Genomic DNA, 25,334 nt, shown 5'->3' with positions numbered 1-25,334 from the left:
CATCAAAATAAAACCTAAATCAATTGACTAATTCATAGATTGACAAATCTACTCTACATAATAGAAACCAAAACCAAAATGTAAGTGTAAAAATAGATATGGCAAACCATATTTATTTTAAACAATAAATGCTATAGATACTAAACCTATTTGACATTATTGTTTAATTTCAAATACATAAAACATTCTAGTACACTACACTATTCAACAGATGATAAACATAATATACTGTAATATACTGTACTACTAAGCCATAGGGTGTAACACCGTTGAGGACACGAATGAATATGTCTGCACGAATTGAGGGACTGAAACTGTGAACTTATCAAAAAAACGTCTAAGAGAAAATAAATAAATACATCTGCCAAAAGGACAAAGCTATCTGCAAACATTGACTGGCATCTAAAAGTTATTTTCAAGCTCTTTTGCATCGTGACTGAAAAAGTTGAGGTGTCTGCTGTCTTAATGGGAGGGTCTAGACTTTAACATGATAAGCCTTAAAATAAATTTCACACATGGACAACCAGGATGGCTAATGAGGATTTCCTTATTAGGTAATATACAGTAGTGGGATTTGTCTTCAAGGACCATGGTTATAATTAGTTACACTGCCATCTTATGAATATTTAATAATACTGTATATACTACAAAAAAACTATGTGTAAAAATCTATACAGTCTGATGAATGTCTTAATGTATTCAATAAAAAATTAATAATTAAAACACTGGAAATATCAACAATCACATCTTAGGATATCATCAGAGATGTAAATACATTTTAGCAAGGTCAAAATCTGATAAAACTCACCAACATTGTGACTACATTATTGAGCTTTAAATGTGTGTCTAGGAGTCACGAGTTAAGTATGTAATCGCACCTTCTGTCATACTGGTACAGGCAGAGGGCAGATAAAAGCCTCTCATTGGTTTCCCGGTTTAAGTGAGAAAACTGAGTATTGAATAATCAAAAACATTGCTGACAAAACACAATTTGCACAATTAATTATTGTGCACTGACAGATTTCACCCCGGTGCAGCGTTTGACCAGTGAAATGCTGAAAGGAAATTAGTAATCTGCTCATTAACATGCCTTAATTTTCTAATGAGAAAATAATAATTGAAATATTTATAAAAATGGGGGGGATTATAGGATTCCAGCTGCAAAAATGGTTTCTCTCTGACATTTCGCTAATGTTCATGTGATGCTTGGGGGCTGAAGGCAAAAGAGCACTTCCTGGTTTAACCACTTCATAATTTTTTTCCCTCTTTTTTCACCCAAAATCTCATCAAACTGAATCAATTATTATACATCATTTCACATTTACCGCACATACCTTAAGTCAGCAATTCTGTTTAAATTGTTTAAATTCCGTCACACTATGACACCTTTTCCATAAGCATAAGTATTGGTTTATGCAAAATTCACTTTACGAGGTGCACTTACATCTCATATTCTCTACATGTCTTCGTCAGCAGCAGCTGGACATGTGACTGAGCTGAAAATGACAATTTTCTGATAGAAGCAATATGTTTGTGACTTAAACCGGCCAAATGCAATGTGCCATTAGCAGAAATGGAGTCTCATTGACAAATTTGCATCTCAAGAGCCCACCTGAGCTTCAATGAGGCTGAGGGCACGGAGAACATTCTGTGTGGAAGGGATGTTGCTCTTACAGTGTAGCAAAGCATGATGGGAATGCGGGGCAAAAAACAAGAATGTTTTTATGATATGAACTGACCTTATATCAGCTGTGTGTTACCAACTGATACCATTTGTGAATAGATGGAGATGAAGGAAAAGGCAGTCTCAGCTGCTGCAAAGGTTCACGTGTCCTCTATATAATTCACGGTAACCTCCATAACTGAGCAATGCAATTCAGATGGTCTAACTTCTAGGAAGAAAGAGCAGAGAATCACAGGGACCATACCACCTGAGAATCTGAAAACATGGCCACTATAGCAATATAACCTTGAGAATGTAATTCAGGATGTCCCCAAACCAAGTGATGAAATGACAGCTGAGTGATGACATCTCTGCCACTTTCAACTATTCAATTTTACTGCCACCACACCCACCATCATCACTGTTTCTCAGTCATGTGCTCTCTTTGGCATGGTACCCTCCCCCCGACTCACCTGCTCTGCCTATCTGACCTCCCCATCCAACCATCCTTCCCTCCATCATCATGCCCTGGTCACCTCCACTCACCTGTTCTATCTTGGCCAGCCATTCTTTATTGCGGGCCAGCTCCGCCATAAAGGCCTGGTGCTTCAGCCACTTCCTGTGTAGCTTTTGAGCCTCATCCCGCGCCGTGTCTCGGGCCATAAGCATCTTCTCTTCCACCCGCTGTCCCAATCACTCAGCTAGGGGAGACAAAAATAGCCACCATCAGGAGCCCAACGCTCGAGCCAGCCCTTCTTCCCCCCTTTCCCACAGGACGTCCTGCCTGCCTCGACGCAAGAGCCACCCGCTCTGCTCTGCAGGGGCCTGGGTACCTGTGCTGTCACCACCCACCCCAACCCCCACCAGACACCCTTTTCTGGAGAAAAAAAAAATCAAGATAAGCACCTCAGCAGCAGTGGTAGCAATGGAAGCACTCAAGCCCTTCCTTTGGGTCGCCCCTGGGTCCTCATGCCCTACCACTTCATGGGTCTTGCGGTCCTGATGCTGCAGTGCCTGCTAGCCAGTCTCAGAGAAGGCAAAACAACCAGCGAAATAGAGGAAATGCGCCAATGACAACACTGGTAAAGAATGACACACACATCCAAGATTGCTCGCAGGTTGTGGGTTATCTTCTACCTCCAAATGTCGAATACAATCCAGCCCTCAGCGGAGGTGTAGATGTAGCATAGCCACAGAAGAATCTTTGAGCCGGGGCAAACCTGACCATCCACCGCTCGCCAGTCCCGGTCAATCTGTAGTCCTGTCTAATGATGCTGTAGACAGGAGGAGGAGGAAGAGTTGGAGTGGGAGGAGCAGGGTGAATGGGATGCAGAGGCAGTGCAGAGGAGGCCGGATAACATAAGCTATCGGCTCTTGAAATGCATCGTTCCCACCGCTGCAAAGATGCACACGCAGGCTGGTGTGAGATAGCACACTATTTTCTCTCCTCAGTTCCTCTTCCTCGTGTCCCCGAACAGCTCAGCCGCGGTTGGTGCATGCTGCTGCAGTCCTTGCCTCTCAGCTACACTCCTGTGTGTGTGCGTGTGTGTGCTTGCGTGAGTGTAAGTGTGTGTGTGTGTGTGTGAGTGTGAGTGTGTGTGCAATCACAATCAGCACTGCAGTGCCGGAGCAGAGAGAGAGAGAGAGAGGGAGAGGGAGAGAGAGCGAGAAGGAGGGGGGGGGGGGGGGCAGTGAGAGGAGAGGGGGATAGGAAGACAGAGAGAGGGAATGGAGAAAGGGGGAGCGCCAGAGCAAAAAAAAGAAAGAGGAGAGCAAGTCAAAAGAGGGAAAAGATGGTGTTGGTGGGGGGGTAGTGAAACAGAGAAAGGAAGAGGGAGCCTGCGTCATCCCTCAGTGTCACCAGGGACATTTCTCTGCACTAGAAATGACTGCACTCGGAGCAGGAGCAGGATTTGGGAGGGAGGGGGGGAGGTGTCGTTTTAAAACAGCTGAATGAGAGGGAAGGAGGACGCATGCACACATGGTCCACAGTGAAGCTGACTGATTCGGATCACTGTTCACTCTCCCATTTTAAGGGGACCTGCATGAGATTCTCCTGCTGCAAATATGTCATTTTGCTTCAGAGCGTGCAGACACTTTATTGTGTACTTTGGCTAATACTGCTCCCTCAGATCTGAATTATAGATAATCAAGACAATTTTATGTTATCAAAAAATGTGTTTTGAGTTCAATTCTAATTTTTTGTCTGTGTTTGGGCTGCAGCACCAAAAAGCATTTTTTATTTATGTACTGTTCTTTAAAAATAAATTTTTTTATCAAATTGAATAATCATAGCATCCAGAGTTGATTAAAGTTTTATGAGTAGAGGCTAAAGTGGAGCACTACCCTAAAACACCAAGTTTGTTGTTCAAGCTGGTTCTATATTTCCTTTTTATTTTTGTGCTCGGTTCAGGATTTAATAGATTGTCTGCAATTTTTTTGAACAAACAAATCCTACCTCTTCTATTATTAAAATCTCTAATATAATAAACATAGCATTACACTAAACCCTAAGGCATTAATCAGATCTCATGAGATCTGGATTTGAACCAATTTTATTTCTCCCATCTGATCATTGGTAATACAGGAAGGCCTGTATAACCCCCGCTGTGATCAATTTATGAGTGAAGGCAGCTTTTGGTTTGATTTTTAAAACTTAAGACTATCTACTTCAGATTTATTGAGCCTTCAAAATCAGATAATTCAGTGCTCAGACTCACATTATTACATCACATGGTCTGGATGCAATCCAGGGACAACATATGTGAGTAAGACAATGAGAAAAATAATTATATCTTTGACAAAACACAGCCGGAGATGGCATGATAAAAAGCCATATGCAAACTAGACCTGACTTCCAAAAAACTGAGATGCTCATATCTCAAAATAATGTCATATCTGAGGTACATATTCATATTTCCTATATTACACATGAACACCATGAAGAAAAACCAGTGTATGCAAGCGGATCACATTAAAGGGATTTGATGGTCAAATCTGCTGATGATATGTATAATCATAGCAGTGGCTAGGTGAGGCTTAAAGACCTTAGCATTGTGCAACAATGCAATGCTACATGCTAAAGTTTAGCATATATTACTGTCTATGTTAACCATCTAAGTTTAGGTTATTAGCTTATCATGTATTAGATTATTATAATTCATCCTGTGGAAAGATATCTGTGCAACATTTTAACAGTTGTGAAGACAGCTTTCTCAAAGCCACGAAGGTCAAGCTAGTGACATACGCTGGCTTTTTTTGTCCACATTATGTGTAGTTGTCCTACAATCACAGCGCAAATACCCAGTCGGAAAGCACCAAATAAATAGATAGTTTTCTTTACTTGCCACTAGCACAATAATTGTGAGATACTGTGTTTTCTGGAACATGAAGATGGAAAATTAATCCCTATGTTTTTATCTTTTTGTCCATTGTCTGTACAACTGACAATTATTTAGGAATCATGAGGAGGCGATTAAGTGTCTGCTTTGTTTCAGCATCTGCTGTCTACTTCTAGAATGAGCGCACTGTGTATACTACAGCAGAAGCAGAGACTGGGATATAAGCTTCATCTCTTTGCTCAACATCACTTGGAGTTAAGTGTATAGGTAACTTTATGCAAATCGTTAAAGGAATAACTGCAACAATTTAAATGCCTTAATGCCTAGATAGATGTCAGTTATTCAGTAAATTTTCTTTTAAGTTGTTATGTTATGTGACGTAAATTCTTTAAATGGGCCACATTAAAAAAAAAAAAAAAAAAAGGACCCAGGTTTCGAATGTAACATGTTATGCCATAAGCTAGGACTCGGGAAAACAACGGGACACTAATTTCAATGTAAACGCAACCATAGAGTCTTTTTGCATGGATGACAAAAATTATCATACTTTTATAAACATTTATTGCATATAACTGGATCTAGAAAGCCACCTCATGTTTTAGGGGATTGAGTGTGTCTGTGTTGTCAGGGCTTGCTCATTTCTGTTCCTCTGTGCAATGCCCTCAAAGTATGGTCCTCAAATCAGTAACTTTATTTATTCTTCCTTTGCATACTCCCTACAGTTGTACCAGTTATAAACATTTATTGCATATAACTGGATCTAGAAAGCCACCTCGTGTTTTAGGGGATTGAGTGTGTCTGTGTCGTCAGGGCTTGCTCATCTCTGTTCCTCTGTGCAATGCCCTCAAAGTATGGTCCTCAAATCAGTAACTTTATTGATTCTTCCTTTGCATACTCCCTACAGTTGTACCAGTGATTTTTAAAACAACCCTACTGGTATAACATTCCCACTAGCAGCCACTAGAGGCTACAATTTCCAAGAAAAGTGCCACCACAATTATATTGATGCATGTTTGTCCTGATACATAAACAGACAAAATAAATAGGGTAATTTAAATTAAATCTGTGGAAACACCAGTGCTCACAGCAATTGATGAAAACTGATTATGTATGTGTTGTGTTTGTAGGGAATATGGGAAGTATGGGTTACAAAATCATAAGAATTCATGCTTTTGAGAACCACATCTATCCACAGCAACTTTTCAATGACCAAAAGTGCGCTACAATACCTAACAACATTGCATTTCTTGCTCCACCCTCCTCCACAATACACATTACACTTAGAAGAGACCACGGTGAACTGCCCCATAAGGCGATCAGTTCCCATATTCCCATATTTAAATGTACATATAAAAACTGGATATCCATATATACACGCATTATTTGCCATGTATGAATAGGATACCACTTGTATGAATAGGATACCACCGACTGTCACTGGTCTGGTGTTACTTTACCTTTATCTACGCAGTTGCCCCTCATAAAAAGCACCTTTGCCATGTAAGGGAACAACCTGAGTGTGGGAAGTTTTGAATTCTAGCTTCCTACAGGTAAGAAATCCAAAATAATTGATCCTGTCTATTTAACAGAAAACAAATGCAGCCTAATCACACCACCTACAGGGGAGAATGAGCCCTCTCCCAACACCAGTTGGCAAAACATTGGGACAGGATTTTTCAACCTTTCTGGCTTGCCACTCTGGTGACTATTAAGGCTAATTGCTCAATAGTCACTGGTTTAAGCGTCACCTTCTCCTGTCATTAAGGACAAACAATCCAACCCTAAATTTATTACTAAACTAATCCCAAAATAAAAACCATTTCTCTGTTAAAATGTTACGTTATACAGAGAACCAAAGCCATCATCTATGCCACTTTTAAACAGTGACATTACTGTTGCACAACAAGGTTCAACAAGTCTTTCTATCCATACACATTGCACTATATATATGACCATGTAGAAATGCCACTGGAATGTCAAACACCCACAAAACATGCTTCAGATGTACATTTATAGTTGATTTTGGGATAAATTCAAAGCAACAGTAGACTGTTAACTGCTGTTGGGCAGAACAAATTAAAGTTTAGTAAAATATGTTTTTGCACGCCATTTTCTATCTACCGTCTTTTAAGAATTTTTAAACTCTTGTGCAATTGGGGAAGCATTTTATAAGCATTTCTTTCATTGATAGTAGACTGCCTTGACGATAAAAAATTGGTTAATCATTAATGATATATGAAATATGTTTAACTAAAAACTATTTGCAGGCTTGATCCATCCATCCATCTATTTTCGTCCGCTTATCCGGGGCCTGGTCGCGGGGGCAGCTGCCTGAGCAGGGGTACCCAGACTTCCGTCTCCCCGGACACTTCCTCCAGCTCTTCCGGGAGGATCCCAAGGCGTTCCCAGGCCAGCTGGGTGACATAGTCACTCCAGCTTGTCCTGGGTCTTCCTCAGGGTCTCCTCCTGGCGGGACATGCCAGGAACGCCTCCCGATGTAGGCATCCCGGGGGCATCCGAAACAGATGCCCGAGCCACCTCAGCTGGCTCCTCTCGATGTGGAGGAGCAGCGGCTCTACTCCAAGCTCCTCCCAGGTGACAGAGCTCCTCACCCTATCTCTGAGGGAGCGCCCCACCACCCTGCGGAGGAAACTTATTTCAGCCACTTGTATGACCCAAAGTTCATGACCATAGGTGAGGGTAGGAACGTAGATTGACCGGTAAATCGAGAGCTTCGCCTTTCGACTCAGCTCTCTCTCTGCAGAATTCAGGTTTGAGCTACTATTGGTCAGGGTGACAGACCCCCTGCTGATCAGGTAGTCAAAACCCCAGAGCATTCAATGTTCTCTCTCTCTCACTCAATGCGCTCTACTCCTTCAACTTTGGATCTTCAAGGGCTCCTCTCCACCTCCCTCCACGGGGCTGCCTGCCTTCAGGATCCCTTCGTCTGGGCCCAACAAGCTGTGGAGAGCTGCAAGCTGCATTGACAGCAGGCCCAAAGAACTTCTCCTCCTTGCAGCGACACGAGGTCCTGCCAATCTGAGGAGCTGAGGAACACCAAGCAGGTTAGCACCGAGCTGCTATCCTTACAAAGGAAAGGAGCGACCAGTTTCCTCCTCTGCCGACTTTCATCAAACCTTGCATAGCAAGAACAGCTTGTTCAACATTGGAGCCCCAACTTTCTCCTGCAACCACCAGCACCTTCTCTTCAAAGACTGGTAACGTTGAACTGGGCTTAGATAGCAAACCACAGCATGGCTAAGCACAGGACTTTAAACTCTGTTTGATGTAATGTGTTCAATTTATGTGTTTGTTCAATGTTTTGGTGTTATTGTGACCTCAAGTCAAGTTATTGGTGGTTTGCTTTCCTAGACAGCTAATTCGACAATAGTCGAGTTATGCTTCACGCAGACTCAGGGTCTCTGCATGCAACTAACCATCTTCTATAACCTGGCACCACGTCATACACACACATTTACTCACAGACACACACATTCCTTGAGGCTAGAGCATATCACACCCACACGTGATATCATTGACCGCCATTGTTTCTTTGTTCTGCCAGGCACTCACACACACACGCTCACATACACACACACACACACACACACTTGTATATAGTACATGTTAGTTAGATTGTGTGTTTCCATTTTGTGGTAAATAAAAGACCTTGAACCTTCTTGCTGTCTATTTAATATTGTACATGAGTGAATGTTGCCAACCTCTACACTGTCAAGAACTCCAAAATCCTTCAACCATTACTAGCTGTTATGGTAAATTTGGTTGTAGTTATTAAGCTAATTATTAACCAGAGTTATAAACAGTTCAGTACATTTTTATGAGACTGATTTAGTAAAATTGCTATCTTTTCCCTTATTCAAGGGTGGTGCCCCAAGGTGATCTAATGAAAATTGGATCATATTATTTATCATAATTAATGATTATCCCAAATAATCATTAATTATTATTGATAGCCAAATTTGACCTAAATCCCCCTTTTATTGTTGTTAAACACTCCTTAACCGGAGCTTGTGTAAGGCGAGGCCCAACAACAACGACCGCATTACGGCGGCCGCTGCACCGATCCGCCTGTCAATCTCACGCTCCATCCTTCCCTCACTCGTGAACAAGACCCCAAGATACTTAAACTCCTCCACTTGAGGCAGTAACTCTCCCCCAACCAGGAGGGATCAAGCCACCTTTTTCCGGTCGAGAACCATGGCCTCGGACTTGAAGGTGCTGATTCTCATCGCAGCTGCTTCACACTCAGCTGCAAACCGCCCCAGAACATGCTGGAGGTCCTGGCTTGATGGAGCCAACAAGACCACATCATTCGCGAAAAGCAGAGATGAAATCCAGTGGCTCCCGAACCAGACCCCCTCCGGCCCGTGGCTGCGCCTAGAAATTCTGTCCATAAAAATAATGAACAGAACCGATGACAAAGGGCAGCCCTGCCGGAGTCCAACATGCACTGGAAACAGGTCTGACTTACTGCCGGCAATGCGAACCAAGCTCCTGCTCCGGTCATACAGGGACAGTACAGCCCTTAGCAGAGGGCCTCCGACCCCGTACTCCCAGAGCACCTCCCACAGAATGCCACGAGGGAACGGTTGAATGCTTTCTCCAAGTCCACAAAACACATGTGGACTGGTTGGGCAAACTCCCATGAACCCTCGAGCACCCTGTGGAGGGTATAGAGCTGGTCCAGTGTTCCGCGGCCAGGACGAAAACCGCATTGTTCCTCCTGAATCAGAGGTTCGACTATCGGCCGAAAACTCCTCTCCAGTACCCTGGAATAGACTTTCCCAGGGAGGCTGAGGAGTGTGATCCCCCGATAGTTGGAACACACCCTCTGGTCCCCCTTTTTGAATAGGGGGACCACCACCCCGGTCTACCAGTCCAGAGGCACTGTCCCCGACTGCCAGCCGATGCTGCAGAGACGTGTCAACCAAGACAGCCCCACAACATCCAGAGACTTGAGGTACTCAGGGTGGATCTCATCCCCCCCGGTGCTTTGCCACTGAGGAGCTTCCAGACTACCTCAGCGACTTTGGCTTGGGTGATAAATGGGTCAACCTCTGAGTCCCCAGCCTCTGCTTCCTCTATGGAAGGCGTGTCAGTGGGATTGAGGAGATCCTCGAAGTATTCCTTCCACTGCCCGACAATGTCCCTAGTCGAGGTCAACAGCTCCCCACCTCCACTGTAAACAGTGTTGGTGGAGGACTGCTTCCCCCTCCTGAGGCCCCGGATGGTTTGCCAGAATTTCTTCGAGGCCGACCTGTAGTCCTCCTCCATGGCCTCCCCGAACTTTTCCCAGACCCGAGTTTTTGCTTCTGCGACTGCCCGTGCTGCCGCACGCTTGGCCTGCCGGTACCCGTCAGCTGCCTCAGGAGTCCCCCGGGCCAACCAGGCTCGATAGGACTCCTTCTTCAGCTTGACAGCATCCCTTACTTTCGGAGTCCACCACCGGGGTCGGGGATTGCTGCCACGACAGGCACTGGAGACCTTACGGCCACAGCTCTGGACAGCCGCGTCAACAATGGAAAGGGAGAAGATGGTCCATTCGGACTCAATGTCCCCAGCCTCCCTCGGGATCTGGTCAAAGCTCTCCCGGAGGTGGGAGTTAAAGACCTCCCTGACCGAGGGTTCCGCCAAAGACCCGGCCACCAGGCGCTCGCCTGTGAGCCCCAACCCCAGGCCTGGCTCCAGGGTGGGGCCCCGGTGACGCCAATCCGGGTGATGTAAACTTCCTCGGTGTTCTATCTTTGAACCGATCTTGGTCTGACCCGTCACCTAGGACCCTACCAGGGGCATTAAGCCCCGGACAACATAGCTCCTAGGTTCATTCAGGTGCTCAAACCCCTCCACCACGATAAGGTGCTGGTTCAGGGAGGAGTGCAGGCTTGATTAGAAGTTAAAAGTTGAAAATTACAAATGACTTGTGCTACTTGTTTTGATTGATAACACAGTCTGTCATACCAGTATTTTGGATTTTATTTGGATTTTATTTTCATATAATTGATAAGCAAGTATTTAATGATTAATCATTTACATCCTTAAATTCAACGGTTTGGACTTGCTCTTAAAAGCTGTAGACTGGGCTGCATTCTTTCCCTTATGGTCCTATGATAAATAGCAGATGACAACACAACCACTGTACATACTGACACCCCTTCATAGACATCTGAGCACCAGAGAGCCTCTCAGCTTCTATGTGGTACTAGCTCAGCTACAACACAGGTGCCATACAGACACAGTAGATTTGTCTCCAGATTGTGAAACAGTTTTAAGATTAGTCTCTTGACCAAAGCACAGATTAGTTAGTGAACAAGTTCAATGTTTTAGGAAATATATTATATAATATTTTTTTTTTGATATTTGCTATCTTTCATAGAGTTAGATATTTAAATGGATATCAGTCCTATTTTTAGGACAGTTAGCCTAGCTTAGCATTAAGACTGGACGCAGGGGGAAACAATTGGCCTAGTTCTGTCTAAAGTTAAACATAGACCGACCGCTGTCAGTCCAAGGAGTGGACTGAGTGGACTAATCAATTCACTCAAAAACTGTTCTTTGGACTGATACTTTCGCAAACAACATTAATCTACTGTTAGCTGGTTAGCTCTGACTGCTAGCAGTTTTCACAGAGGTGTGATCAAACTGTCACAGAGGTAAGTCACTCTGGTCAGTCTGTCCTCATCTCCCGTGTCAAACACTACCTATCCACCTGGTCATGACCTCTGCATTGGTAGTCCGGTGCAGTCCTCTGCTAAACTTTCTAAATACACTGAACAAAAATATAAATGCAACACTTTTGCTTTTGCTCAAATCTTTCATGAGCTGAACTCAAAGATCTAAAACTTTTTCAATACACACAAAAGAACAATTTCTCTCAAATATTGTTCACAAATCTGTCTAAATCTGTGTTAGTGAGCACTTATCCTTTGCCGAGATAATCCATCCCACCTATAGGTGTAGCATATCAAGATACTGATTAGACAGCATGAATATTGCACAGGTGTGTCTTAGGCTGGCCACAATAAAAGGCCACTCTGAAATGTGCAGTTTTGCTTTATTGGGGGGGTCTGAAAACCAGTCAGTATCTGGTGTGACCCCCATTTGCCTCACATCTCCTTCGCACAGAGTTGATCATGTTGTTGATTGTGGCCTGTTGAATGTTGGTCCACTTCTCTTCAATGGCTGTGCAAAGTTTCTGGATATAGGCAGGAACTGCAACACGCTGTTGTATACATATCGTATACGTGTCGTATCCAGAGCATCCCAAACATGCTCAATGGGTGACATGTCCGGTGAGTATATGCTGGCCATGCAAGAACTGGCCACTATAAAAGGCCACTCTAAAATGTTCAGTTTTATCACACAGTACAATGCCACAGATGTCGCAAGTTTTGAGGGAACATGCAATTGGCATGCTGTCTGCAGGACTGTCCACCAGAGCTGTTGCCTGTGAATTGAATGTTCATTTCTCTACTATAAGCCGTCTCCAAAGGTGTTTCAGACAATTGGGCAGTATATCCAACCAGCCTCACAACCGCAGACCACGTGTAACCAGCCCAGGACCTTCACATCCAACATGTTCACCTCCAAGATCGTCTGAGATCAGCCATCCAGACAGCTGCTGCAACAATTAGTTTGCATAACCAAAGAATTTCGGCACAAACTGTCAAAATACGTCTCAGGGAAGCTCATCTGCATGCTTGTCGTCCTCATAGGGGTCTCGACCCGACTGCAGTTAAGGACAACGAACACAGGTGCATTTTATTGATGGCATTTTGAATGCACAGAGATACCGTGACGAGATCCTGAGGCCCATTGTTGTGCCATTCATCCACGGCCATCACCTCATGTTGCAGCATGATAATGCACGGCCCCATGTTGCAAGGATCTGTACACAGTTCCTGGAAGCTGAAAACATCACAGTTCTTGCATGGCCAGCATACTCACCGGACATGTCACCCATTGAGCATGTTTGGGATGCTTTGGATACGACACGTATACGATAGCGTGTTCCAGTTCCTGCCAATATCCAGCAACTTCCATTGAAGAGGAGTGGACCAACATTCCACAGGCCACAATCAACCATCTGATCAACTCTATGCGAAGGAGATGTGAGGCAAATGGGGGTCACACCAGATACTGACTGATTTTCTGACCCCCCCAGACCCCCCCAATAAAGCAAAACTGCACATTTCAGAGTGGGCTTTTATTGTGGCCAGCCTAAGGCACACCTGTGCAATATTCATGTTGTCTAATCAGCATCTTGATATGCCACACCTGTTAGGTTGGATAGATTATTTTGGCAAGGGAGAAGTGCTCACTAAAACATATTTAGACAGATTTGTGAACGATATTTGAGAGAAATGGTTCTTTTGTGTATATAGAAAAAGTTTTAGATCTTTGAGTTCAGCTCATAAAAAATAGAAAAAAAGTGTTGGGTTTATATTTTTGTTCAGCGTATGTTGGGTGAGACGGAGCACTCAGAGTTTGGGTGTGTAGTAACACTTTGAAAAAAGTAGTTTGCACGACCTGTTGTCTAACCATGTTGGAAAGCTAGAGTATTTATAGCAGTTTTGAATAGTCACAGTTGAAGGCGTAGAGAAAGCTGGCTGTCATTGAGAAGAATTATTGCTTGAATATGGAGATTATAACACTAATAATCAAAATGATAAGTCACTGTTCTGAAGCAAAGTGAGTTTTAAGAGTTTTAAGAAGCTCAACACACTTCATGCTCAGTAGTTGTGTGGCATCTTTTTGCCACTAGAGGGCAACCTTTCCACAAGTGTTTTCTTTTCTTGCCTTCTAAATATGACAGATACATATGAGGACCTCAGCCAGGGCCAGATACTCTAAAAAGTCTGCAGTGATCTTATGTAATATGTATATATATGGACGAGTGCAGTATAAATACCACAGCAGAAGCAAAGACTGGTGTATGGGCTTAATTTCTTTGCTTAACATCACTTGGAGTCACTCATATGTCCATTAATTCTTGATGCATTACTAAGCTTTCAGTATTTTCACACTTCATCCAAGTAAAAAACAATTTTGATTATTACATAGTGAGATACAGTCTGACATATATTAAATAGAAACTTTTAAATGCTTTATTGGCTGTCCAGATAGATGTCAGTAAATTTTATTGTGATGAAAATATTTGTTTTGTGATGTGTCATGGGCAAACTGCGCGTTGTTCACGCATTTGATAGAGGTGATATTTGTATAGGTCTACATCATTAAGCCAAAAATATAAATAGATGTTTTTCACTTTCGGGCAATGAGCACATTGCTAGACACATTGTTGTGGGTTTTGTCCCTGAGTACTTACATTGAATGTGCATTAAAGGAATAATTAAATGGCCAGTAGGAAAAGGAACAGTGTTACATATTACTACTTACCTTCATTTAAAGTAATATATTATGCTACAAAATTATTGTCTGCATTGGTGTAATACATTACACTACTTTTTAGTTACTTTCAACAAAATGCCCAAATATCCTATATAGAACAATTGAATAGCCTGAATCTATCTATAAATACGAGTAACCTCTGACTGTCTGTGTGTGTGTGTGTGTGTGTGTGTGTGTGTGTTCCTCAAATATCTCTGTGGATCAGGATCAGACTGACCTGAGAGTTTCAACATGGCTGCTGCGTGGTTCAATGGTGTGATATTTCGCATTTGTTTGGACTGCAATGATACCGTTAATAAATTATTTCATAAATGCTTTACAAATTCCACAAGCATTGTCCACCGGAGCCACCACAGTCACGTGCGCACCAGAGCCAATCACTACACACCGTGGCCACATGCGCACCAGAGCCAATCACTGCAGAGCCCATCGCGACCCCCCACCTTAAGAAACAAGCAGATTTATACCTGCAGCGGTGCGAGCTGGACCGGGATTTTGCCGGTGGTTCGGTCCCGTTCTGTTCTGTTCTGTGCATCTAAACTGACTGTTGTGGATTAATGAGATTAAACGAGTCCGGACCGAGTCTGTTCGGGTCTGAGGAGATCCGGAGACGCGCGGACAACAAAGTGGAATCGGAATCTGTGGATGTTCGTGTGTAGCTAGCCACTAGCTAGCAGCTAGCCGCTAGCCACTAGCTACACGGCCCACCTCCCGAGGCGACGGACCGGAAACATCGGCACGTCCAAAACCGGACCTAGGGTAAATAATGTCCGCCATGCTTTTTCGCGAACATCGCCGTCACGTTTGCTTTGTTTCTGGTGCAGGAAGAAACGGTAAAAACGGGCTTTTGTCACGAAAGTGTCCAAGCAGCAAGTTTGGTTGTGGGAGGGACCTAGGCGGATGATTGACATGCAACGACGGACGGTGTGTGTGAGAGTTGAGAGATTTGTGACATTTAGCGTGTTTGGAGTGTGTAGTTAGTGTGTTATGTAGTGTTTGGTGTAGTGTGTTTAGTGAGTAGTGGAGTCGTTTTTTTGTTTAATGAGGAGAAGCTGAATGTGGAGCAGGCAGTGCAGCTCTTCATTCAGCTGGAAGGAGCACAGGCAGACCTGAGCATTGCTTGCATTTAAATGTAAATAGTTACATATAACTTTGTAAATTTTTTAAATGTATGCACACATTTAGATAAACAACAATTTATATTTGCATTATAAGTAAAAAAAATAAATAAATAAATGGATTGTTAAACATATTTGTGGTTAAAAAATCTAACTTTTTCTACTCAGATTTCATGTTTTTTTTGTGATTTTAGGTCCATTGTGTTAATAATACAGTATGTCAAAATAAAAAAAATAACTGTACAGTCACACATGTGAGATTGTGCTGAAAATAATGACACCAAGTAAATAGCTTTTAAGATGAAATATAATGGCAAAATCAAAAATAGTCAAAAACAGCCAATTATACCCTGGAATATCAGATTTCACAACAAACCTAAATATCCCTGACGCCCCACCTTCAAACACAGCCTCATTTGGCCATCCATGAAAAAGCTCCTTAACCTCCCACTTTTTTATAGGAATACACTTTTCTTACGGGCACTGCACTAGTCTTTTTAAACAAACAAATGGCTTTGGACACAGGGATGAGCATGTCTGGTAGGACATGATGCTGAAAATGTAAGAAGATACTGTATTAAACTCATGCTTTTGTTTTAAATGGGCAATTATTGTTAGGCTTTATTTGGCAATGCCGCTGTTTAAGAGGTTTGAAACATTAAAAGGCTAATAACTATCGCGTCGGCATAAACTGATCTGATTATAGCAAAGCTAGCTTAGCGTATCATTGTTTTTGACAGGGATTTTGCTGACAAGCTTTCTAAAAGCTGGTGATTCTACTGCTGACAGAGGCTCCCGATCTTTAACAACACACTCTGCCACAAGCCTCCTCACTTCTCTGGGTTCAGTCTATTCAAGATTCAAGAATTCTGTTAGATCTGTTGACGATTGAGATCTAGCGAAATCTATTTTTGGGTGAAAAATTAAGCTTGCTCGTGCTCTCATCCTCTGCTTTTCTTTTCTGCTCGCTAATGTCATCTCTCTCAGTTAGTTTAGTATTTGGGTGAACCCTCTCCAGGTGTTTCTTTAGGGTACTTGAGCTATGTCTTGCTGTAGAGAGTTGGGTCGGCTTCCCTCCCTGACATAGTTTACACCTGACTATTATGTTCTTGTCCGGTTATGTTCTTGTCCTTTTCTTTTACAAAACTCAAAATAAAAGGAGTATGCCCAGCTTGCAAATGTAGAGCCTGAGTCTGTAGCCATCTCAGCTGTGCTAGTGTGCAACCAACGACACATTTTTGTGGTGATTTATATATTTTTTCTGGTGACGGAAGGGTTGGATGGATTCTTACAAAAGCAATATGTAACATGTTACGTGACATGACTGTATTAATACATTACTGAACTGTTACGCATTATATTACTCAATTACAGGTTAAATAAATATATTATTGTAGTTTGTTGCTTTTTTAAGGCGTTAAAGAGGAAAAAAGAATGATTACAGCAAGCAAAACGTCCATATGGAGATCTGATTATTGTTTCAAAAAGACTTGAAAAATGGTGTATCTATCCTGTCACAGCACTAACTGTGGTGCACTTCTGGTGGTTGAATTGTTCTAAATAACTTGGTCCTTAGGATTAAAGAGAATATTTAATGTGAGATATCCCTCTAGGCTTAATTTGATGGAATGAGGTCAAAGTCAAATTTGACAGAGCAAATCTATTCTAATTACATCTTCAGACTTGTAGCACAAAAAGCATCTCTTTCCATTGAAGGAGAGGTTAATGGCCAGAGGGAGGACAAGGTTATGACCTCCGCAGGACTGACCCCAAGAGCAAAGCTACAATTATCAATGACCACATGATGACAAGAGTTTGATGGGAACTTTCATTTGTTCTTTAACAAATAAGCTAATTTTCAACCAGCAGGCTCTCATGTATTATTTTAGATTTTTAGGTAATCCATTCTGCCAGTCAATTGTTGATTCTACCTAACCACTGATGTCAAACAACTGTCCGTCAACCTGTATCCCTGGGCACAGGCATTTCACACACATCCATTTAAGAGAGTGTTGTAAACTTATTAGACTCATTTAAACATAGTATTGCCGTGATTCTTTGTTACCACTTCTGTGGTCAGAGGGTATCACTTTAAGTGCTGTGGGTTGTGTGGGAACTAGCCTACAGACAGATAACCTTGACCACATGTTCCAACACTCCAAATGGACCCTGTAATGATAACCCAGTGTAATGACTGACTGCTCTTACGAAGGAATGCACTATGAACATACACCACTGCCTTTTTGTGGGTTTCTTTCCTTTTTTTTGTTTCTATACACATTTCTTGTCCTTTAATAACTGCAAAACTGGTTTTAATTTACCTTAGAATGGACATGATATGGCATAAAATATTGTTTAAGGTGAGACACTGCAAGAAACTTCCCCAGTTGATTACCTAAATTCAGACACTTTTGTATCATAAAATCGTATTACTTCTGCTGAGGACAATATGTTTTCACTCCGCCTGTTTGTCTGTTTGTTGGTTTGTCAGCAAGATTACACAAAAACAACCCAACAGATTTCTATGAAGCTCGGATTGGACATGGGTCTCAGCTGGAATGGACCCCATTTACCATTTTTGCAGATCAAAGAATGGTTTCTCACGTTCTTTAACATTGCAAATTAGGGCTCCTTGTTTTGACATTGTAATTATTTCAGGGAAATAATTACAATCATCATAAAAAATCATCATAAAAAATATCAGGTGGATTTCGGTGGCTAGCTTGAGTGTATGCGAAAGTGGACTGTTGGGCATTGGTGAAGTTTTGTACTCTACTCAGTGCCATTCTACTTAAAAATACACACTGTTTTATATAGATCAGATTATGAATGATAAATAAACAAAAAAAGGTGAATAAGGTAAAAAAAAAAAAACAACTTACAGATAGGTATCAACATGAAATTTCCCCAGTTGATTACTTGTACAAGGGGTACTGTAATTATTTTTTGTACTACAACTTTCCAAATGTTATATGTTTAGATATAGAAATCAGTCAATCTAATAAAATACTCACTGTTTTGCACAGATTTACAGAACATAAATCTAAAATAAACACATAAATATTTATGTTGGATGCTCTTTTGCCACTAGTCTGAAAGAAGACATGTTATGTAACCAAAATCTCAAAATACACAGCTGTGAATAGCTTAATGTCTGTACACTGCAATAAATACCTTTCCATTTCTAGTCCATATGAACCTGCTGTAAATACTATCCTGTAAAAACAAGTGATTCATTTCATGATTCAGGTATTTAGGGCAGAGGAGGAAGTATACTGACATTCCTATGTGCAGGAAACTGTTAGACATGTCATGACATCAGTACTGACAGATTTGCATGGTTTTGTTACAAGGTATAAATCACCAAGAAGGGAAGTTACAGTAATGTTCTGCTTATGGCTAAATTAGAGACCGCAGGATTTTAAGTGACCCAAACATGAAGTATGCTGTTTTTTCTCTACATGGCAACCAGCTAGTCTTTATGGCCTGAATGAAACATATGATGGCTTCATAATCAATTGGTTACTATTACTACAAAGGCAGTATTAACATTCAACAGGCATGTGGACTTGAGACTAAATCAAATATGTACATGATGACAAATATGAGTTGAATGATTAAAAATAATGAAGAGGTCACTGAATTGATCAGTGAGATGTTCAGCTGTGTCTTTTTTAGAGCTAAATGTATCCTGGTATGATCAACAGCTTGATAAAAAAGGATGACGACATTTGTTGGCCTTAATCACAACATCCATTGCTTTGTAAGCAACCACCTATTTTACTAGTTCCTTCCCCAATAAATCAAAACACTTTCAAGTTCTCAGAGTGGTAAACCTCTGGAAACATCTTTCAGAATCAACTTCAACACATCTCTATGATTAATAGCCAACTCAATGACAGATATTCTGTGAATAACACTTTCAATGTCGAGCTGTGCGTGCTGAAATACCCGGGGCATTGTTTCAACCCGACAACTGAGATTTTATTGCTGGCGTGCCCACTGAAAGGGATTACAGCAGCCAGCTACACGTAATTGCCAGTAATTTCAGACAGTATGATTCACATTCATATGTGTCAGTAGACTTGCTGCTTTCACGTTTTGTTTTTAACATGTTGGACAAGATCTCTCGCGCAGACACTCGTTCACCCTGTCACGAAAAGACGTGTGTTTCACTCAAGCCTGTCTGTGTGTTGACAGAAGAGAACAGCTCATACTAAACTTGAAAAAACCTGAAATCAAAGTGACATGTTGTTTTTTGTTGTTCCTTTTTTTTTTTAAACATGCCAATAATTCTTAAAGACTCACTCTGTTGAGTCACCACAGTGTAAAGTGTGAATTACAGAGGTATCTGGTATCTGGAGAGATCATCTCCTAATCTGATACAACTGGCAATGAGAGGCAGCATTCAGTGCTGACACCAAAGATCATAAATGATAGATATACACAGATCTGCAAGGCAGGCAGCTCAGTGTCCTGCAACGCCAAAGATAGAGCCTCACAATCGGAGCTTCTGGGGTATGTATATATCTGTAAAGAGAATTCATGCTAATGTTGCCATTCTATCAGTGATGGAAAGAAGGTGTGGCACTTTAAGGTCAACAGTGTAGGATTTATTGGCATTCTTCGGTAAGGTTGCAGAACGCAACTGTTGGCTTACACCTCGCCTCACTCTCCTGCACAGTAGCTGCTAAAAATGAGAAATATGTGAAAGGCCCTCTCTACTCTCTTTTCTGGGATACTGCAGAAAAAGTGTGGTGCAAAATTGTGGACTTCATGAGGGAGAACCACATATAAAAGACAATTTTATAAATAAATCAAATGATAAAATAAAACATGACAATTCTTAGCCAGGTGATCAAACACGTATGAAAAACATTGTTATGAATATTATAGATTCAATTTCTTACAATAGTTCCTACTAAATCCTACACACTGGATCATTAAGTGCAATTTCAAGGGCTTGTACTTCAGTATTGGTCCTTGACCAAGGACATAATGTAAAGCAGTGTTTTTGCAATAAAATAAATTAGAGTACAATATGACAAATAAAATAACTGTCATGAAATGACCACAGATTGGTAGTGTACAGATGATAACATTGATTTTTACAGACATTAACTATCCCGAGGAATTGTGGTGTGACAAATAGTGGAGGAGCAGTGATAACATGACTTTTTTCTGACTGGAAGCTTTTTATTGAGGTGAGAAAATTCCATGGCAGACACCAAAAACATGCATTAACATACCACTGGAAAGCCAAGGTTAGCGAACCTAGACCTTACTCACTTATTACCTCTAACTACCCCTTTGGAAATATATAATGTTTGGCACACAGACCTCTAATAACAAACGGCTAACAACCAGTCATTATGGGGGCTTGAGCAGGAGATTTACAAATCTTAGGTTCAGCGGCATTGGACAGGTTCCCTTTGCTTGAAAATGGTTATTCCATCAAGGGCATGGCGAGCTGCGTGATAAAATCTTGTGATTTATTCCTGGCGGCTGATAATTACTGGTGTCTTGTCACCTGTCAAAAATGAATGGACGGGGAGAGTCCGAGGCTGTAGTCTTCATGCTCTTTACACCGCGGCAGTAAATCTGACATGTTTGTGAAGTCATAAATCACAACTTGTGATAAAGCCTACGCACTTGGAGCTGAGCGGCATGGCCTGAACAGTTTTAACTATAAAGGTATGCAAAAGATCAGCAAGGTTATTTAAAAGGTGTGGTAAGTACAGTGGGTTAAGTGGTTACTTTACAACTTCACAGGAATGGTCTCGGTTAAACTCAAAACAAAAAGGACAAAGAAAGTGAGTGAGAAAATCAGTTGGACAATGACTGAGTTTTTGTACAAAATGTTGTCCTAGATGATGATTTTAAGATCTTGTCCGTAATATACACAATATTTCTATTATATTCAAGTAACATTAATGGTACACAAAAGTAGTGTTTTATATATCACATTAACTGTTGAAGTGTATGAACACATTGCATCATCAGGGTTTCATTGTTTCAGTGACAAATAGCTGCTCAGATGTCATATCAACGTCAGAATTAGAGTTTGTGGCCTTATCAAATAATAGGGGTTCTGTCTTTTTGACAAACAAATGCAGATCCTAGTGGATTTAACCGTGAAGGTAAGAATTGAGAAAAACCTGAGCAATGTGGAATGCAAGGTTGACTCGTGAATGGCTTTAGGGTCCAGGTTGTCAAGTTTCACAGAAAGAATAATTTTTCATTCTCTCCTCAACTAATTAAAAATGTACAAGGTTTACTGTATGTGTAAATACTCATGTTGTATGCAAACACTGGTACTTCACTGACTATATAAGCAACAAAGGTATGAATAATCCAAGTCCACTCTGTGTTGATCTCCTGGACAGAAAAAGGGGAGACTAAAAAGTTCCCACCTCAGATCAATAGTTTTGCTTTTAGAGCTGAAACTCTGAGCTGTAATTGTTTTAAAGGATGGTGTCTCAGAGTCGCAACACATACAATAAAAACAAGAGGGCAGGAAGGAAGCAATGCTTCTCAACGACCCCCAGTTCAGCGTCTGGAGGCCTACCCTTTAGTTACCTGACCTATTGCACTTGGCCAGAAGCCTAGCTAAAGGTCAGTGCAATCACCTTTCACTATCCACCACGATATCTGACTCATAGATGTTTCATCTGGATGCAGGTCTTTCCCCTTTTATATTCCTCAATTAGAAGCTATTTTGTATCATGAGTAGTAGGAGATGTAAATAAAAGCAAGCCTTTTTCAATTCAGTATCTAGTATGTCTTTGTTTTGAAAGTGACATGAAACCCATCGCCTTACAAGTTTTAATAAAATAATTTCACACGTTTTTCAGTGTATTAACAGCCTAAATCTAATCAAAATGCAAAAGATTATGAAAGATCGATAGTGTTACCAGCAGCAATTGTAGGTTCTAATTGTAAAATATTTGCTCTTGTTTTTTCTCTCTCTTTGAAGTCTAGTGCTCTCTCTGCTCTTGTCCTGAGGTGCTGCCCAGGCCTGATTTATGGGGATAGGTTCCAGGGAAGCGACTCTAAATTACATGGCCCTTAAACCTGCGCAGAGAGAGACAGAGAGGGAGAATCGCCACTCTACAGACAGCTAATTGCAAGGACAAATCTAACCTACGGTAGATAAGAAGGTTCCTCTCTTTCCAGACCTGAGAAAAGGGGAAATGTGTAAAACAGATTAGACCACTTGGATAAATGTGCAATTTGTCATAAATGTCCTTGAAACTATTCACAGAAAATTAAGATGAATATCACTTCCCTGCTAATGATGGTAAAAGGTAAGCCGCCTACATTCTGTGCAAAGAATTAAATAATTGTTTTGTCGGAGATTCAGTCTGAGTAGCTTGGTTGTTCTTCTATGTGAAGAAAGGCATTGTGATGACGGGAAGAAGAAAGGAGCATAAACTAACATTACAAAACTCTACAGCCTCATGGAAAGTCTGGAGCACTCATGGAGTCTGGCATTATAGCTATGTTACAGGGTGAAAAACAGAATTAAATCCTCTTTAAAGGTGTTAAAGGAAGTGTAAAGTTAATTGCTATTTCCAAATAATTAGTATGTCTTGCGTACGTTATACACTGACGTGAAGTGTTGAAATGTTTCTGTAAGATCCTGTAAGGGATATGAGGGAGAGTCAGAGAAGGAGGAGGAGGTGACAGTGCCATTTGCCTAGAGGGTGCCCATAAACCTGGAGAGGGAGAGAGAGTGCATCATTCCTCACAGGTGACTGTACCATGTGACTTCAAGAGCTTTAAAAAGCAGGCCAACCTGTCTTGTTGAGGTACAAGTAATCACAAGGCACCAGAGGAGTCAGAGGAGGAGAATACCTGGGCTGTCGGCACAGCAGCAAACACCGACAGCCCCACAAAGCAAGCTGAGGAGCACTCAGGGAGTATGTCCGTTAGTCGCAGCAGCCTCACAGACTACAACAATATAGACTATTCGTGACAACTACAAAACACGCGCGAAGGTTTTACGCAGACTTGTCTAGTGTCCGTGTTGTTGACACAATGAGCTGCAGCAGTGTTGCTGGATCAGAGTTCTCTGAGGAAGAGCTGGAGCTTGGCGTGCTGGACCAAGGGGAAGACGAGGAGAGTCCAAAGGCATCTTTCCATGACAGTGAGAGCTCCACCAGCAGCCCGAGTGACCCAGAGGAAGGCCAGACCAAGAAGCGCAATCGTCCAGTCCGCTCAAAAGCTCGAAGAATGGCTGCTAATGTCCGCGAGCGAAAACGCATCATGGACTACAACCAGGCCTTTAATGCTCTACGTGTTGCTCTGAACCATGACCTCAGTGGTAAACGGCTTTCCAAGATCGCTACACTGCAGAGGGCCATTAACCGCATCTCTGCTCTCTCAGTATTCCTGAACTCAAACCCGCCCAGCAAGCCCTGCACCCATCGTGAGTGCAATAGGTCATCTGTGGCGCCAGTTACAATGGGAACATCTCAACTTGAGCAGACCAGGGTAACGGTCCCTCGACTGGAGCACCAGAGCTATATCCCCTGGCACGCGTCCATCTCTCACCAGATGCAGCCACAACAAGGGCCTCATATGCACAGGCTGCCCAAGGAGCCACACGTCTACATGGATAACACTATGACATCTTGTCCGCCCTCACCTCATTACCCTTGTTATCCCACTGAGGGACAACTTTATGCTTCACATGGACACTGCGGCAGTCCCCGTGACCATCCGCCCAGTCCTCTTCGATACCCTCAGGTGGGTGAGGGGTTGGGGTACCAGCCAGGCATGTGGGCCTCCTGCCCTCAGAGATACATGGACACTTTTGTGGAGCCTTCTCCAGCTCTGGGGCTTCCCTGGCAGGTGAGCTACCTGCAGGAACCGGAGCACAACCTATCTCTGTGCTCTGACATACTGTAATAGGGTACACCCACCGCTGTGAGCCCTAAAGACTGCTGATAATGCCAGTGGACTGATGAGTGACCTCAGGGAGGAAACTGTTTTTGTGCTTCTGTTGTTGCAATCAACTCAGTATTACAGTAAAACTCTCTTGTTAACAGATATATATGAAAAAGTGCAATTACAGAGACTGCAGAATGCTGAGACTGCAGAATGATGTATATATTGTGAAATGTATTTTGATCTCAAATTTCAAATGAATGTCTCAATGTCTGCTGTAGATAATACACCCACAAAATTGTGTTCTAGTTGCTCAGCTGTTTTGTGCTTCTGCAAAAACTGTTGGAAAAGATTATGCATTGCTACATATGTGATAATAAAAGGAAATGCAAATAGAGTAAGAAGAGGAGCAGTTAGTGGCATAATCAACAAAGATGTGACAGCTTACATATGCGCTATACTGTTATGTAACTCACTATTACTCTATGATTTATTTCAAGAAGTGGGCATCTTATGGAAATGGTATTAAAACCCAATTTGTTCATGTATTTATTCTTTGTATCTCATAAAAAGTCATGGCTGTTTGTACATCATTTTCTGAACATCAAAATTAAATGTTAAAATTATATGATTCCTGTTATACTTACTTTCATGACAAAATGTTTAGCTGCAATCCCTTGTTTCTTAGGACTTTCATACAGCACTTTCGCAACACTTTGCTTTACAAATGCTGTGTGCATGCATGTCCATGTGAGCATGTGTGCATGCATGGGTGTGTGTGTGTGGTTTGATTATAGCCTAGGGTTGGTAGCCTCTACTACTCTGAGTCTGAGATGACAGAGGTCCTTCACTTAGTTGAAAAATGTCCTTACAAGCCCATTCTTGTCATTT

The 25,334-nt window shown here is 41.9% G+C and overlaps 2 protein-coding genes across 3 annotated transcripts in view; one reads left to right on the top strand and one right to left on the bottom strand.

The window, feature by feature from the left end:
- sptbn4a (spectrin, beta, non-erythrocytic 4a) overlaps positions 1 to 3,328 on the bottom strand; it is a 31,577-nt gene extending 28,249 nt beyond the window's left edge. The window contains exons 1-2 of one of the 2 annotated variants that reach the window (XM_030437937.1): positions 2,570 to 3,328; positions 2,210 to 2,364 (exon numbers count right to left, since the gene is read on the bottom strand). In XM_030437937.1, the coding sequence (XP_030293797.1) occupies positions 2,210 to 2,332 (123 nt within the window). In that variant the 5' untranslated portion in view covers positions 2,333 to 2,364; positions 2,570 to 3,328. Of the gene's footprint in view, positions 1 to 2,209 lie in introns of both variants that reach the window. The other variant, XM_030437936.1, reaches the window with a different exon arrangement.
- Positions 3,329 to 23,397: 20,069 nt separating this feature from the next.
- Positions 23,398 to 25,021, top strand: bhlha9 (basic helix-loop-helix family, member a9). The gene has a single exon (XM_030438605.1). The coding sequence runs from the start codon at positions 23,592 to 23,594 to the stop codon at positions 24,462 to 24,464; it is 873 nt and encodes a 290-aa protein (XP_030294465.1). The 5' UTR covers positions 23,398 to 23,591; the 3' UTR covers positions 24,465 to 25,021.
- Positions 25,022 to 25,334: the final 313 nt, after the last annotated feature.

The sequence above is a fragment of the Sparus aurata genome, chromosome 13 (genome assembly GCF_900880675.1).
Source record: "Sparus aurata chromosome 13, fSpaAur1.1, whole genome shotgun sequence".
In the NCBI taxonomy this organism is placed as follows: domain Eukaryota; kingdom Metazoa; phylum Chordata; class Actinopteri; order Spariformes; family Sparidae; genus Sparus; species Sparus aurata.
The sequence above is the reverse complement of the archived record's forward strand: the minus strand, read 5'-3'. Positions and strand labels throughout refer to the sequence as shown.

What these genes read in the sequence shown, in the direction of transcription:
- bhlha9 (XM_030438605.1), top strand. Translation starts at nt 23,592, where the DNA reads ATGAGCTGCAGCAGTGTTGCTGGATCAGAGTTCTCTGAGGAAGAGCTG.